The 17,212-nt window shown below is 46.8% G+C and overlaps 1 protein-coding gene across 1 annotated transcript; it reads right to left on the bottom strand.

Moving 5' to 3' along the window:
* Window positions 1-821: 821 nt before the first annotated feature.
* Window positions 822-14,481, bottom strand: Lrrc8e (leucine rich repeat containing 8 VRAC subunit E). The gene is made up of 3 exons (XM_004672186.2): window positions 14,375-14,481; window positions 9,088-9,230; window positions 822-4,785 (listed from the first exon to the last, which is right to left on the bottom strand). The coding sequence occupies exons 2-3, from the start codon at window positions 9,223-9,225 to the stop codon at window positions 2,536-2,538; spliced, it is 2,388 nt and encodes a 795-aa protein (XP_004672243.1). The 5' UTR covers window positions 9,226-9,230; window positions 14,375-14,481; the 3' UTR covers window positions 822-2,535.
* Window positions 14,482-17,212: the final 2,731 nt, after the last annotated feature.

The following is a 17,212-nucleotide window of genomic DNA, read 5'->3' as shown; positions in this document are numbered from 1 at the left end:
TCAGATAGGTGTTGAGTAGGATCTGTTAGGCTTAATTGCTGCCCGACCTATCGCTACAGCTCAACACCGCCTCCTCATTCAAGGCATGAGTGGGGTTCCCTTTCTTTTTCAGTCAGGCCCAGCAAGCTCAGAGTTGAAAGAAGCAGGACCGGAGAGGGCTTGGGAAATCTAGAGGCTTGATTCCTCACCTCCATAGCGATAAGGTCAAGGCCAATTTTTCTCGCCAGACCTGCCTGAGGCCTTAACACGCTCCCTGCATCTGTTCTGTCCCCAGGTCTAAAGACAACGGCGTCTATCATCTGGAACAATGGGTCCCTAAAGAGCAGCTTGCCTCTGCTCGTTGGTGCCAGATACTCAGCAGCTGACAAAACTAATGTCAAGCTGTCTTGTCTGAACACCTTGGGAAGGGCGTTGAAGGGCTTACAGGACTCCTGGCAGACACGCAAGTGTGGAGTTAAAAGGAAAAGGGGGGAGGAACAGAAAATGGAATTCTTGTATTTTTTTCTTCTTCTTTCGAGGGTGGTCTCTAGCCCAGGTTGGGAATTCACTATGTAGTCTCAGGGTGACCTTGAAATCACAATGCTCCTTCTACCTCTACTTCTCAAGTGCTGGGATTAAAGGCATGTACCACCATGCCTGGTCAGAAAATGGAATTTTCTTTAGAAGAAAAGCCAAGCAGAAAACCACTCAATTACTCCTGATGAGGTGAAGTCTCCCTACCTTGCTAATTTGGGGGTTGCTTTCAGTGTCTTCTTGACATCCTGATTCTGGCAAGCAGGTATCACTACTTGTTCCAGAAATAGAAAGCTTACACCGCCATATGCACAGAAAAGTCAGAATCATACTTCTCATTTATTAAGTACTCACTGGTATATGTTCCCTTACATAGGGAACATCGAAAAGAAAGTCTCTATGTGTGCTGGGGGTGGGGGGAAGCAGGGCTGGAGAGAGGGCTCAGGAGTTAAAGGCACTTGTAAACCCTGATGGCCCGGTTTGATTCCATTTGATTCCCCAATATCAAAGTAAAATCAGATAAAGCGGTGCATGTATCTGGAGTTCATTTGCAGTGGTAGGAGGCCCTTTTGTGCCCATTTATTCCCTGACCCCCTTTGTGATTATAAATTTTTTAAAAATGTAGTTCCCACTGAAGGGTTTATAGCCTTCCCTGAAAACTAAAGGGAACTAAAGGTTAATAACTATCCCTAAAGCTTGTGGGCAATAGAAGGCAAAGAGGCATTTGACCTCATCAAGTATGGCACCCTTCCCTTATTGAGGTACTCCCCTTATTATAGCCTATATGGCCTTGAGGGACCAGAGACCATCTGAGTATCCTCCCTTAGACATTCCTGGCTGAAGAAGCCTATGCTTAACAAGGACACAAACAGCTACACTTTTCTTATCAACTGCACCTAGTACAGTCTGTTTTTCTTATGATTTTCCTTATAAACTTACACACTAGCCTGGCTCAGTGCTACAGCCTCCTTCCCAAGCAAAAACTGCTGCCCCTCGCTGTTTTCTCTAAATAAACAGTCTGTAGAGATCAAGTCCACCAGTATTTTCTTTTACTTTTCTCTTACACTTTCCTTAAATCCACAACAGGTGTTTCTAACTTAGAGTCTATCAACCTTATGAAAAACTTAAGAAAAAATAGTTCTTTGGGGGAATCTGTGACTGCCTGACCTTATTTGCAGTTTCATGTGTATGTTATATAAGCATTTCCTGAGGGAGGAGGTACTCAGCTTCATGGAATTTTCAAAGGGTTTAGGACCTAAAAGGAACTCAAGAGTCTAGACATTTGGATATATGTTCCTTTTCCATTCATTTTGTTTTCAACACAAGCTTCTCTATGTCACCCAAGCTGTCTTCAAACTCGTGGTCATACCACCTCCACCTTCTGAGTGCTGGGATTATAGATATACACCACCATTCATGGCTCAATAATCTATTACAGGTCAACATGATACAGCCCCAGCACCACTTGCATCAGAATCAGTTGGCATACTTACTTATGAGCAGGTTCCTGCCTCCCACCCAATAATCCTGGGTCCATTTTTTAGGGGTGGGACATGGGTGTTTTGTTTTGTCCTAGCTCCCAGTTGGTTCTGATACATAACCAAACCCAAGAACCACTGTCTAAAAACTACCTGTCTCTGTGGCATCAAAGTTGGAATAAGGGGCATCAGGAGCTGGGTCCTTGTGTCTGTGTCCCCTCCCTGGGAGAGAACCCCAGATTTAGGTTGAAAATTCCATTGGGATGTGTCTTCACTCCCATAGGTGATACTAATTGAACTGGAATGTTCAGAGGAAGGACAGGAAAGCCTGCCAAAGATACAGGTGTGGTTTTGGTCTGAAAATCCTTCCCTATGGGGCTCCACCCCAAATACACAATCTCCTGTCCCCCACCTCCACCCCAGACAGACCAGTCCTAGGATTTTGCCTGGGCCACACAAAACTGACACATCTGTTTCCTCCTCTCCTATGGAAGACAATGCTGGCATAAAGGACTTTGTATCCACCTCTCCCTTCCCCTGGACTTCATTCCTCTTCCATCTTCTCTCGAACCTCTGCAGGCAGCCCCTCATAAAGGGTGTCCTCCACAAGAAGCCCTGACTTTTTCAGTCCTGTGCAATCGCCAAGTTCTTCAGGCAGTACCTCCAATTGATTGCCTTTAAGCTCCAGGCGGCTGAGGGCCCGGAGGACTGCCACATGGGGTGAGAGGTGACTCAGATGGTTATAGCCCAGAAGCAAGGTCCGAAGCTTGCGGCAGAAAAACAACTCATCAGGTAAGGTCTCCAGAGCATTGTAAGAAAGAGCTAGGTGCTGAAGGTTCTGAAGGAGGCCCACTTCTGGGGGCAGGGAACGAAGTCCATTGTGGGATACGTCTAACAAACGGAGACCAGAACACAAGCCCAGCTGGGTGGGCAGGGTCTCTAGCTTATTGTGGCTAAGATAGAGTTGCTCAAGGCCCCTCAGCTTCCGCACATGCTCTGGTACATATGCAATTTGGTTATGCCACAATCTGAGTGTGACCAGCTTTCGACAGTGCTGGAAGCTGAGAATCTCCTCAATGGACCGCAGGTGGTTGTCTTTGAGGTCAAGTTCCTGCAGAGCGCCCAGGCTGAAGATCGCATGGGGGATGCGTTCCAGCCCACAGGCCACCAGCTCCAGCTCCCTCAGTACCACTAGTTTTTTGAGGCTGTTCAGGGCGAGCAAGCGGGCCCCATCATTGTGCAGGCTGAGTCTCTGCAGATGTCCAGCTACATCAGTCACACTGGCTGGCACCTTCCCAGCATTGCTACGCAGGGACAGCACCTTGAGCTGCTTCAGCTCTCTGAGGCTCTCAAGGGTGGCAGCCCGAGCCAGCTCTGGGGGAAAGAGTCCTTCCAGGTATAGCTCCTCCAAGCCACGCAAACCAAACACCCAGAGGGGCACTTCTCGGAGTTCCTCAAATTTGACACAGATCACCTTCAGGCGATCCCTCAGGAAGATCTGTAAGGAGAAGGGGAGTCTGGCTGGTGAGTGAAGCAGACTTAGCTCCTGAAGATTTACCAGCTGTGAGAGCCCTGGGGGAAAGGAGATATCACAAATGGCCTCCAGCCGGAGTGCCTCCATCTCACTGAGCTCAAAGACAGTATCAGGAAGCCCAGGGAGCATGCAGAGGGCCAGTTCCAGTCTGCCCCTTGCATTTCGCTGCAACTTTTGCCTCAGCTTCTCAGGGGTCCATTCATGGTTGAGGTTGAGTTGCTTCAGGCGGCTTTCGCTGACCTCAGAGAGGAAGACAGCAAAGCGCTTAGAGTAGAGTGAATCATACTGGTCAATGAGGTGCAACATAAAGGCGAAGTCATTCTTGACATCAGGAATGTCATTCATGCCAGTCTCCTCGCGCACAGAACGGAAGGAATACTCTTTGAGGGGCCGGTGGAAAAGCCAGTAGAGCGTATACAGGCATGTGATGCCATAAACACACACAAAGGAGATGTAGCAAAAGGCCAACTTGGAGAAAAGGTGGGCTTTTGTATGGTTGCAGCAGAAACTGGCATACCCAGTGACCTCTGAAGTCTCTACCCTGCAGGCCACCAGGAAGTTGATCTTCTCCACGTAGACTAAGTTGTAAACCAGGATGGCAAAGAACTTACATACTTTGAGCACCATCTGTCGGATGTACATGGAATACAGGATGTCACCCTCTTCTACATGCACACGGAACTTCTTGACCTTCTCAAATAGGGCTTTAGCCTGCTCACCCTCCTTCTTGTCCAGCAGTGTGACAGCTGGAGGCTCAGTCACCACCTTCTCTGCTTCTACCAGCACCTTCTCTTTCTCACTTTCACTGGCCTTTCCTGACCCGGTCCCAGCAGTGGCCACCACAATTGCCGTGGCTCGTCCAGTAGCTGGGCCCTTATGGTTCTCTCCAGATACCTCAGACAATGCCCTTGTGGTCCATGGGGAATCGAAACACTTGCCTAGGATGGAGATGAAGTGCTCAATCTTGGAGCTGGTGCCTGGGAACTTGAACCAGAAGCTGGTGCACACCATGAAGATGAGTGTGTGAATGACAACAAGGTAGGGGAAGTACTTGGCATACCAGTGGAGGGCTGTCTCATAGCACAGCTGGTTAATAAAGCTATACTGCTGCAGGTCCAAATTGTTCTTGAGGCCACTTAACCCTCGGAGGTCCCCCATATGTTCAGAGACCCCTCGTGGCAACAGCTGTTGGCAGGGGGCATCAGATAAGTTCTCCCGGGGTTCATGACTAGGCAGGCAGATGATCTTGTCCTGTGTCACCTGGTGGTATGGAGACAATGAGAGACAGTGAGGGAAGCTGGGGCATTATGAGGGAAATAGGCTGAGGTAGGAGTCCTTGACCCCAGATTGTTACCCCTATTTAAATGAAAATAAAAAGCAAAAGATTTGAGGGTTGTAGAGTGGTTAAAAGCACTGGTTGTGCAAGCCTGACAACTAGAGTTCAGATCCCCAGCATCCACATAAAGCCAGATTCAAGGAGTACCTATAATCTCAGTGTGTGTATGGCAATGGGAGGCAGAGTCAGAAGAATCCAGAAGCTCATGGGCCAGCTAACCTGGTGTGCATACTGGCAAACATCAGAAACTGTCTCCAACCAGGTGGAAACACATGTGCCCATGCATACAAATAAAGATTTGGGTTGAACAGTGTTTCTTAGCAGTTAAGGAGTTTACCTGCAAAGCCAAAGGAGCCCGGTTCAACTCTCCAGGACCCACATAAGCCAGATGCACAAGGCAGTGCATTATCTGGAGTTTGTTTGCAGTGGCTAAAGGCCCTGGAGCACTCATTCTCTCTCTCTCATTGTCTGTCTCTCTGCCTCTTTCTTTTTCTCTCTCAAATAAATTAAAAAAAAAAAAGAACTGAAAACTTCTGAGGATATTCAGGCAGTTATATAACTGGTACTAGGGACTAAGGGCTCATGAGAGCCTGAAGATTTATAGGCAGATGGGCCGCAGTGATGGCTTAATGGTTAAGGTGTTTGCCTGCAAAGCCAAAGGACCCAGTTATGATTCCCCAGGACTCATGCATCTGGAGTTTGCTACAGCCCCTGGCGTGCTTGCACACACACGCGCTCTCTTTCTCTTTCCCTGTCTCTCTCTCAAATAAATAAAAATAAAATTTAAGACAGGCATGGTGGTTCACGCCTTTAGTCCCAGCACTTGGGAGGCAGAGGTAGGAGGATTGCTGTGAGTTCAAGGCCACCAGAGACTACAGAGTGAATTCTAGGTCAGCCTGGGCTACAGTGAGATCCTGCCTTGAAAAAAGAAATTTAATTAAAAAAAAAGATGTCAAGGAGGTGGGCATGATGTGCACACCTGCAATCCCAGCAATCTTGGCACTTGGGAGGTGAAGGCAGGAGAATCAGGAGTTCAAGGTCATCCTTGGCTACTTAGTGAGTTCAGGGTTACATGATTTCATGTTTCAACAAAAGAGAGGGAGAGCCGAGGAGACAGGTCAGTGTTTAAAGCTCTTCTTGCCTTGCAAGTGTGAAGACTGGAGTTTGAAACCTAACATCCATGTAAAATGCCAGGTGGGTATGGCATAGAAGCTGGCCTATAATGTCAAAGCTCAGAAGTCAGAGACAGCAGATCCGCTGGGCTAGCTTGCTATCCAAATCAGTGAGCTCCAGCAGAAACACTGCTTCAGTAAAAAAATGTGACCAAGGAAGACTCCCAGTGTTGACCTCTGGCATCTACATCCACCCAACATACGCACCCACATGCATATGAACACATGTATATGCCCCCACAAAATGATGTTAAACTCCCAACCCCCAATCCTCCTTATTTGGAAATAGGGTCTTAGGTAATCAAGATGAGACCTTTATTCATCCCATAGGAATGTGTCCTTATAGAATGAGACATGTATTGCTGGGATGTAGCTCAATACTAGAATGTATGCCTTGCTTGCACAAAACTCAGGGTTTAGACTAGAGAAATGGCTTAGCTCATAAGGTGCTTGCTGGCAAAGCCAAAGGACCTAGATTCAATTCCCCAGGACTCATGTAAGCCATATGCACAAGGTGGCGCATATGTCTGGAGTTCATTTGCAGTGGGTGGAGGCCCTAGTGTGCCCATTCTCTATTTGCTTCTTTCTCTCTCTCTCTGCTCCTCTCTCTCATATATACATACATACATACATACATACATGCATACACACACACACACACATATATGCATATAGTTTCTTTGTTTGTTTTTTGAGGTAGGGTCTCACTAGCTCAGGCTGACCTAGAATTCACTATGTAGTCTCAGGGTGGCCTCAAACTCACAGCGATCCTCCTATTTCTGCCTCCCAAGTGCTGGGGTTAAAGGCATGCACCACCATGCCCAGCTAAATAAAAATATTAAAATAAACAATAAAAAATCCTCTGCATTTGATTACCAGAACTGCTTAAACCAAGTGTTGTGTCACATGGCACAAGCCTCTTGTCCCAGCATTTACTCAGTAGGTGTAGATAGAAGGATTGGGGGTTGAACGTCATCCTTCAAGGGCAGCCCAGGCTACACGAAACCCTGTCTCAACAAGACAAAAAACAGAAAGCAAAACAAACAGTTGGGCCTGGGGTTGCTGGCCTGTACTTGGGAGGCCAAGGCAGCAGTATTAGCTCCTGATGACCTTCAAAGGTGCCCACCTGGGATATCTTTTGGCAAGTTGTTGGCTAGGGAGGACCCTGATGCCCCCAAAACATTACAGGCCTTTGCCAAGGCTCTTGGTTTCCTTCCAGGAATAGATGGTGAGTCCCTAATACTGAAGACTCCACATGCTTGAGCTGCAAGGTCACTAAGTAATCAAGCTGGAGCCCTATGGGAGAGAGAAGTTATCAGCAGTGATAAACAACAGTGGACACTGCAAGCCTTAAGTTTGGTCAGTCAGGCCAAATGACCAAACAGGTACAATAGTGGCATGTCTGTTATGGGGAAAACTAACCGCTGTCTAATTGGTTTGGAGGCCTGCTCCAGGGGAAGGAATACATGCCTGGCACTGAAAACCTAGTCAAAAAATCTATGACAGGAGCCAGGCACGGTGGTGCATGCCTTTAATCCTAGCACTCGGGAGGCAGAGGTAGGAGGATCACCATGAGTTCGAGGCCACTCTGAGACTACATAATGAATTCCAGGTCAGCCTGGGCTAGAGTGAAGCCCTACCTCGAAAACAAAATACTACACACACACACACACACACACACACACACACACACACACACCTGTGACAGGGGAGGTCATGAGCCTTAAGGGAGTAATGCCTTCTGTTATCTGGGAAAATGCATATATTATGCTCACCAAACTTCCCTATAAGTACTTTTCTTAACATTAACAGCCATATATCAATGTGATTCTTATTTTTGGTTACAGAAGCTTATCTTTTCAGATGGTGGTGATCACTGGGATGACTCAAAAGGCACCATAGTGCTAAGAAGTGACAGAGGAGCATTCAGCACTGAAATATCTCCATCACACCTTCCAAGGCTAAGGGTCCATTGTGGAAGAGGTGGTGGAAAGAATGAACTAAAGGAAGGGTAGAATGGCTTACAACGCAACCTTCCAGACAGAAATTGGCCTTGAAATCCATGACCTCGCAGTGCCTGGCACTGCCTACAGAAGACCCTCATAATAGGAAGAAAAAATGATGACATCAAAATAAAAGGTAAACTATTTGAGAGGGAGAGGGGTTATGATGGAGAGTGGATTTGTGAAGGGGAAAGTGGGGGTGGGGAGGGAATTATCATGGCTTATTGTCTATTAATTATGGAAGTTGTCAATTTAAAAAAAGGCTTAAAAAAGTGCCCATCTTGTTCATGACATCTTCGTGTCCACTGGCCTCATGGACTATACAGTGACTGCAAGGCCAGCATGGGCAACTTAGTGAGATACTGCCTCAATAAAAAGGACCAGAATTCTCCACTGAGGGGCTGGGGAACGTGGCTCAGTGGTAGAGCACCTGCCTAGATTCTACCAATAAGGAGTAGGGTGTGTGGCTCAGCAGAACAGTGAAGGTCTAGAAGGTGTGCCAGTACCTGGCACCCAACAAATAGAGAGTGTCATAGTATTGCTGAGGACTGTAATGTCATTGCCCATGGGGATGGTGGTGGCAGGAGAGGAAGGTAAGTGGTCAGAACTGGTCTATGCCTGGCTTCTGGTTTTGGCTTTTTTTTTTCTCCCTTCCTCCCTCCATTCTTCCTCTTTTTCCTTTTTATTTTGTGATCTTTCTAATTTAACCTTGGGCCTCATGTATGCCAGGCAAGCACTCTACCATTGTGTTACATCTCCATTTATTTTAGTTCATAGGCTTATTTTATTTTATAGACAAAGTCTCATTATATAGCCCAACTGCCTGTAACTCATGATCCTCCTGCCTTAACTTCATCCAGACTTGAGTTTTGAGATAAGATCTTGCTAAGATGCACAGACTAGCCTCAAACTTGTGATTATCCTGTCTCAACCTGGAGAGTAGCTAAGGTTACAGGCATGCACCCATTACCTCCCATCTTCTGCTCCTCTTGGGCGACCTAAAGACTTTCGGACTTCAAGGGCAGGGCCCTCCCTTTATGGTCCTACTCACCTGGAGGGTGCAGCCAAAGACTCCAATCATGAGCATTGCCACTGTAAGGTACTCAGCTAACACATCCCACCAGGGTTTGAGCACCTTGAATGCAGGCTGCTGTTCTGTGAACTGCTTGAATTCGGCTACTGGGATCATCTTGCCTGTAAGGGGAAGACAGAAGGTGTTAAGAAATTATGAGGGGGCTGGAGAGATGGCTTAGCGATTAAGCGCTTGCCTGTGAAGCCTAAAGACCCCGGTTCAAGGGTCGATTCCCCAGGACCCATGTTAGCCAGATTCACAAGGGGGCGCACACGTCTGGAGTTCATTTGCAGTGGCTGGAGGCCCTGGCGTGCCCATTTATCCATCTGCCTCTTTCTCTTCTCTCTCTGTCACTCTCAAATAAATAAATAAAAATGAAAAAAAAAAGAAATTATGAGGAAGGGACTCTTATTAGGAAGAACCCCAGGAAAGCCAGACCTAGACCTATGTTCCTGATTTGCTTTTAGCCCTGCTAGAACTTTCTAGATCCACAAGCTGACTTGCCCCCTTCCCTCTGAGCTTTGTCCCTTTTCCCAGAGCTCACCTCTGTTCCCATCTCATAGCTTCTTCTGCTCTCCAAAGTTTGATCCGAATCTGTCTGCCCTCTTGGAGTTCAGGAAGGGAGGAACCCAGAGCAGCTGTCGCTCAGGATTCTTATGTGGTCTTCTGCCCAGCCCTAGACATTCCCTCCAACCCATTCCAATGCTCCTCCAACTCTAGCTGGGCTGGCTCTCACCTCCACCCGTCCACCTCCAACAGGAAAAGCCAGCTAGTGTGTGGCTCTGCTCTGGTTACCCAGCCCCAGGGGTTAGGGAGTGGCCACTCTGAAGGCTACTGGGGGGAGGAGGTGTGCCAGAACCCCTGAGTGTTTAGAGGGACTAGAGCCCAGAATTCCACATAGAAACAGGGAACCTGAGTCCTGAGAGAGAGGGAGAGCATCAGAATGTCAGAAGAGTGGAGGATCCACCAACTGGAAAACTCAGGGTGATATCTACAGTTGAGGAATAGAGACCAATGACCTGCATGGGGCAGGGCTGCCATGCTTCAGGGCAGCCAGCCCACTCTGTCTATCTCTGGTTTCCTTTTCAATTAAGGTATCATTATTGCAGAGGCAGACAGGCCAGGCCCAAGTCACACTGAGGTGTAGGACACAAGCTGGGACTTCATTTTTCTAAACTGACAGCCACTTGCTTAGGTTGAAGGCGAAAGGAAAAGGTTGGGAGGTCTTTGGGAAATCTAACCTTGTCAGTATCCAAGCTTTTCTTATTTGCACCTCCTGTCTTAAACAGGTTCTCAGGAAGCCAAGCCATGTGGCCCAGCCCTGTAATCCCAGTACTGAGGCTAAGACAGGATTGTGAATGTGAGGCCAGCCAAGGATATATAAGACAACAAAACAGAACTCAGAAGATAGCTTAGTCAATAAAGTGCTTGTCTAGCAAGCATGAGGACCTGAGTTTGATTCCCAGAACCCATGTAAAAATGCTAGGTGTAAAAGTGCATGTTTGTAATCCCAACGTTGGGAAGGGAGAGGCAAAAAGACCCCTGGGATGTTGGTAAGGTGGTGCACTGCATGCCCACACTTGAGAGGCAGAGGTAGGAGGAATGCTATGATTAGTTTAAAGCCACCCTGAGACTACATAGTGATAATGACATGAGGTAGTCACCAAGAGAAACACCTGTGCATTTCAAAGCATGTCCATTTGTTCATGATAGCACAAAATGCAAATATTCATACTGAGAAGAACCTGTGAGCAGTAGCATACAGCTTAAGTTCCAGCTCAGCGAGCTGGTGGATGTCTGCAGCTTTCAGGAAGCATCTCATAATGGTATAAGCTCCACCACCCTACCCACCTACCTGTCCTTCTGAGTGTACAATCATGGGTCAGAAGACGGATGCCCTCAGGGTCCCACAAGGACAGACCAGTGGCTCCCAGGGGACGAGGTGTATACATTTACAGAATTGGAGGAGGATGCAGGGGATTATCATTATCTCTATGACTCAAACTTGATCTTCCAGAACCTGCCATTAAATATTGGCAGGCAGCTGCAAGGCTGAACCCCTCCCCCTAACCCCCCTCCTCCCCATGTCTGAGCAGAGCTGGTGTGATGGCCCAGGAGGAGGGGATCACAAAACCAGGGGAGGAGTAGAGAAATTACAATGGAGAGCAAACTTAAAATACTACACTTCATATATATAAGTACCACACACTAACCAGTTGTGCCACTGGTGTTCTCCCAAAGTACTTTATTTCATGATTTTGATGTGATGTTTTTGTGTATGTGTCTCTCTGTGTGTGAGGTTTTTAGAGGCAGGGTCTTACTCTCTAGCCCAGGATGACCTGAAATTCACTCCGTAGCCCCAGGCTGGCCTTGAACTCTCAGCCTCTTACCTTTCAGCCTTCCAAGTGCTAGAACTATAGGTATAAACCACCATGCTTGGATTTAGTTAGTTTTTTTTTTTTTTTAAGACAGAGTCTTGCTATGTAGCCCAGGCTGTCTTTAAATTTACAATCCTGCTGCCTCAGTCTGCTGAGGGCTGTTATTACAGGGATACACTGCTGTACCCAGCTCAATGGTAACTTTTATAATATTTTATTTATTTATTTGTGAGAGAAAGACATAGAAAGAGAAAGAGAGAGACAGAGAGAGGGTGGGCACGCCATGGCCTCCAAACTGAAAAGTCCAGATGCATGCACCCCCTGTGCATCTGGCTTATGTGGGCACTGGGGAATCAAACATGGGTCCTTAGGCTTTGCAAGCAAGTTCCTCAACTGCTAAGCCATCTCTCTAACCCTGAATGCTAATTTTTTTTGATGCAAAGTCGGACTCTAGCCCAAGCTGGCCTCAAACTTATGGTAATTCTCCTAGCTCAGCCTCTCCAGTACTGGGATGAAAGCATGTACCAGCCACCACAATGAGCCTCTCAATGCCAAATTTTATACCAACTTTGGGAGCATGGGCATAGGGGCTCTTGTTTTCCAAAGTTGGAGAACAGACTTAACTTGTTCAAGACTTCACTGTTACAAGTAGCATTTGAGCCTGGCCCATCCACTGTCTGTTTGATGGTACTCTGCTTCATTGAGTGAAAGCACCTCTCTACTGAGACACAATGTCTACATATAAAAAATATCACTAGTGGGGCCTGCATGGTAGCACACATTTTTAATCCCAGCACTTGTGAGGCAGAGGCAGCAGGACTGTTGTGAGTTCAAGGACAGCCTGGGACTACAGATTGAGTTCCCAGTCAGCCTAGACTAGAGTGAGATCCTACTGCGAAGGAAAAAATAAAAACAAAAAACTTTAGAGGAACTCTAGAAGGCCAGGCTTGAGAGGGGGATCTTATAACAACCCTCCCGCATCTATGCTTCATCCTTGCTTTCCCTCTCAGGTCCATGTCCATTCTCTCAAAATAGTGGTTTCCAGTCAAGATGGCAGACTCGTAACCATGCTAGAGCTCCAGGAATGAAATCAGAAGGCAGTGAGAACTGAGGACAACCAAAAATCTATTACCAAGACAAGGATAGCTGACTCCCTGTCAGGAGATGAACCACTCTCACACATCAGCTAGAGCTCAGGTGAGCAAGAGCACTTCTACCATGACAAGCCTGACAACCTGCCCCCAGGTGATGGAGACAAACACTCAAATTGTACAAAAGCAGAAATCTAGAAGCAGCTGAGAGCTCAACACTAAAGTTGACTTAAAACAGACCCACTGGGTTGAAGAGATGGTTCAGAGGTTAAAGTGCTTGCTTGCAAAGCCTAACAGCTCGGGTTCTATTCCCTAGTCCCAAGTAAAACCAGATGCACAGATTGGCACATGCAGCTGGAGCTCTTTTGCAGTGGCTAGAGGCTCTGGAATGCCCATTCTCTGTGTACCCTACCCCCTTGCTTGCAATTATTAACGAAAAATAAAAAACTCACTAAGGCTCAGGGAATTCTGTGGAAAAGGGAACGGAAAGATTTTGAGAGCTACAGGGTGGTAAGGAATATCTGGAGGCATTGCCCACCACCACAATGACTGACTGCTGCTCTCACAACTCATAACCCACAATCCTATGGCGAATACCAGAAATCTCACTACGGAGAGCCCTCACTGGAATGAGGACAGGAGGAGAAAATGATGGTACCAACACATGATATGTCCATAGAAACTTTCTAATATATATCTCTATCTCTATCTACCTATATAGGTAATAGAGAGATATCTATATATCTAATATATCTAGAAACTTTTTGTTATGTTTTGTTTCGAGGTAGGGTTTCACTCTAGCCCAGGCTGGCCTGGAATTCACTATGTAGTCTCAGGGTGGCCTTGAACTCATGGCGATCCTCCTGCCTCTGCCTCCTGAGTGCTGGGATTACAGGTGTGCACCACCACACCCAGTTTAGAAACTTTCTATATAAAATTTATATATGTATTCAAGCTCCTGATGCTAGACCTGAGGTCTAGAATGAAGGTGTGGAGGTAGTGGGTGTTTCCAGTCAAGTACACCTTCCTACCCACTGCCCACATATTAAGGGGCCAGGAAGAAAGAGCGGAATTTTTCAGCATTGAAGAGAAAAAAGTTGAGTGTAGGGATGTAGCTCAGTGGAGGAATGAATGCATGAAACCCTGGCAGGTTTGAGCACACACCTGTATTCCAGCACTAGGCAGGTGGAGGCAAGAGAATCAGAAGTTCAAGCTAACCTCAATCGGTACATCTATATGGAGTTCAAGGTCTACCTGGACTACATGACATCCTGTCTAAAAAAAAGCACAAAGTCCCTACATTTTCATAAGGGGGACACTGAGGTTTAGGGTTGGGGGAGAATCACTCCTTAGAACTTGAGGTTAGCCTGTGGACTCTAAGACTAACACTTTTCCAAGTTTGGAAAATCTTGAAGTTTAAGAACTTCAGGAGGCAGGTTGTTGTGAACCCCAAATGGTGGGGCTGTCGAGGTTTGAGGGGTTTCGATGGGATGACTTGTTCATTTTCCAATTATCACCTCCCCCAACCTAAGCTATGGAGGTCAAGACCCCAAGGTAAACTGCGCCTGTGTGTTAATCTGCATTCCCTTACATGGCTCAGGACTGTCTCGCTAGACAGACGTCTTTGGATCATGTTACTGTTTGCACACCCCTCTCCCCACCCCACCCCCAGCACCTGGCATGTATGGACGGCCAGCCCAGGCCACACCTGAGCGGTCCTCCTCCAGGCCATTCCCTTGTTCCACGTTCATGTCCACCCAGCCATCCCGTTCCACCTACTAAGGTCCCCCTACTCACCGCTCCGAAATGGACTCCTGGACCCAAACTCCTAGGTCTCCGAGAGTGGAGCGACCCGGACTCCTACAGAGTTTCCCGGTCAGCAAGGAGAGTGAGTCAGGGCGGGCGGGCCTGAAGCTTGGGTGCCGCCCAGCCCCGCCTAACCTAGCCTAGCCTCGCCTTGGGATTGCTTGGCTCCGCCTCGTTCAGACGTTCCCCAGTCGACCTCACTCCTGAAGCACTAAGGGATGGCAGTCCGGAAAGGGATCCTACAATGCCTTGGGGTTATGTGGCTGCTTTTCTGCTGAGCGGGGGGTCAGGAGCGTGTGGAAGGGCTTCCTTCAACCCCTGAGCGCTAAGGGATCACCACCTGGCAAACAAGGCCAACCAAGACTCAGGTGGCCGGAGTCTTCAGAAGCCGGGTTGCTAGCCTCACTTTTTTGTCTTTTTGTTTTTGTTTTTGTTTTTCGAGGTAGGGTCTCCCTGTAGCTCAGGCTGACCTGGAATTCACTATGTAGTCTCAGGATGGCCTTGAACTCATAGAGAAACGCCCCACCCCCATGTCTGTCTACCAAATGCTGGGATTAAAGACATGCCTGGTCCTTGTTTTGAAACATGATCTATAAGTATCTCAGGTTTACCTCAAACTCACTAGTAGCTGAAGATGACCTTGACTTCTTCATCTTGTTTCCTCTTCTCAGGTGCTGGGATTGCTGGCTTCTTCTAGAAAGAAGCCTACCTCTCTCTCTTTCTCCTCTCTGCTTTTTTTTTTTTTTTAGACAAAGTTTTGCTATGTAGCTCCTGCTGGACTCAAACGTGGAATCCTCTGGCTTCAACCTTCCTGAGTACTAAATTACTGGAATGTGCTACCTGGCTTTAGCCTTTCCCTCCTTATCTCTTTACAGTGCAGGATTCATACATTTCCTGTAAATCCCTAGCCTTTCTTTTTTTCATTCTTTCTCACCTTTTCTTTCTTTCTTGGAGGCAGGGGATCATGCGTCTCAGGCTGGCATCAAACTTTCCCTGTGTAGGCAAAGATGACCTGGAATTTATGATCCTCCTACCTCCACTTTCTGAGCATTGAGATTACAGGTATGAGCCACCACAGCTGGTTTTATATGTTTATGTGGTGCTGGGGATCAAACCCAGGGCTTCCTGCATGTTAGACAAGTATTCTAACCATAGACTTCCTTTTCTAATCAGACATTAAGCACACAGAGAGACCCAGACATGGTGACAAACACCTGTAATCCCAGTACTTAAAAGGCTGAGGCAAGAGGATTACAAATTTGAGCCTATACTACATAGTGGGTTTAAAGCTAGCCTGGGCTACATAGTGATACCATGTCTCAAAAAGCATATATATATATATAAAACTTACTAAAAAAAAATAAACCTAATGGGGCTGGAGAGATGGTTGAGTGGGTAAAATATTTGTGGTACAAGCATGAGAACCTTAGTTTGGAGCTCCAGGGCCCATGTAAAAGCCATGTATAGTGGTATGCACCTATAATCCCAGTACTGAAGAGGTAGCTAATCTAGTTAAATCAGTGAACCCTGGATACAGTGAGAGACCATGTCTCAAAAATTGTCTCAAAACACCTAAAAATAGATTTATTATATGATCCAGCTAAAGCACTCCTAGGCATATATCCTAAGGACTTTTCTCACTACCTTAGAGAAACTTGCACAGCCATGTTTATTGCCATTCTATTCACAATAGATAAAAAATGGAACCAGCCTAGATGTCCCTCCACAGATGAATGGATAATATAGATGTGGTACATCTACACAATGGAATTCTATTCAGCAGTAGAGAAAAATGAAATTTGCAGGGAAATGGATTTGGGAAGGATTATATTAAGTGAGGTAACCCAGACCCAGAAAGCCAAACATTGTATGTTCTCTCTCACATGTGGATCCTAACTATAAAAGTTTAGACTTGTATATGAGCTGGAGCCAAAAATCAGTAAGAAGCCAGTAAGATAGAAAAAGGCTATAAGGGAGGGAGGAGAGGGAAGGACTTAAGGGGATGGTATTGTATATATGTGAGTAGAAGAACAGATTTACAGGGAGTAGAATGGCCTAAGTGAGGCCAGGGGAAGAAATTGAGCAATAGAATGGGGGTAGGGGAAGGGCCAATCGAAATTCAAGATATTCTGAATAAGATATATAAAAGCCTACTTTTATGGATAATGGCATGTTATACTCAGGGTCACATTGCTGGTAGAAATCACCCAACCAAGAGCAGCTTGTGGGAAAAAAGTAGTTTATTTTGGCTTACAGGCTCAAGGGGAAAGCTGCATGATGGCTGGAAAAACGATGGCATGAGAAGAGGGTGGACATCACCCCCTGGCCAACATAAGGTGGACAACAGCAACAGGAGAGTGTGCCAAACACTGGCAAGGGGAAACTGGCTATAACACCATAAACCTGCCCCCAACAATGCACTGCTTCCAGGAGGCATTAATTCCCAAATCTCCATCAGCTGGGAATATATCATTCAGAACACCTAAGTTTATGGGGAACACCTGAATCAAACCACCACATGGCACATCCAGAAGCCATAGATTATTACTAGAAAATTTTCAGTGCCAGGGATGGGATACCTTCCAGTGAGCGGTTGGCCAGGGAGGTCCCTGTTGCCAAGGCCCTAGGTTTTCCACCAAGAATAGATGGTAAGACCCTATTGCTGAAGAATTCACATGCCTGGGAAGCAAGGTCACTGAGAAATCAGGCTGGTGCTGAGCTAAAAACTTTCTCCCTGTAGACCAGCCAACTGAAAGCTGGAAAAAACTGCACTGCATGTAGCCCTATGGGAGACAGAAGTCATCAGTGGTGAAAATAGTGGACACTGGA

The sequence above is a fragment of the Jaculus jaculus genome, chromosome 5 (assembly GCF_020740685.1).
Source record: "Jaculus jaculus isolate mJacJac1 chromosome 5, mJacJac1.mat.Y.cur, whole genome shotgun sequence".
NCBI lineage: Eukaryota > Metazoa > Chordata > Mammalia > Rodentia > Dipodidae > Jaculus > Jaculus jaculus.
This window is presented reverse-complemented; position numbering and strand designations above follow the sequence as displayed.

Bases quoted from the DNA above. Each gene is read 5' to 3' on its own strand.
- Lrrc8e (XM_004672186.2), bottom strand. From the start codon at position 9,225: ATGATCCCAGTAGCCGAATTCAAGCAGTTCACAGAACAGCAGCCTGCA. The intron at 4,786-9,087 runs GTGAGTAGGACC...CCATACCACCAG, and splicing joins TCTTTGGCTGCACCCTCCAG to GTGACACAGGACAAGATCAT.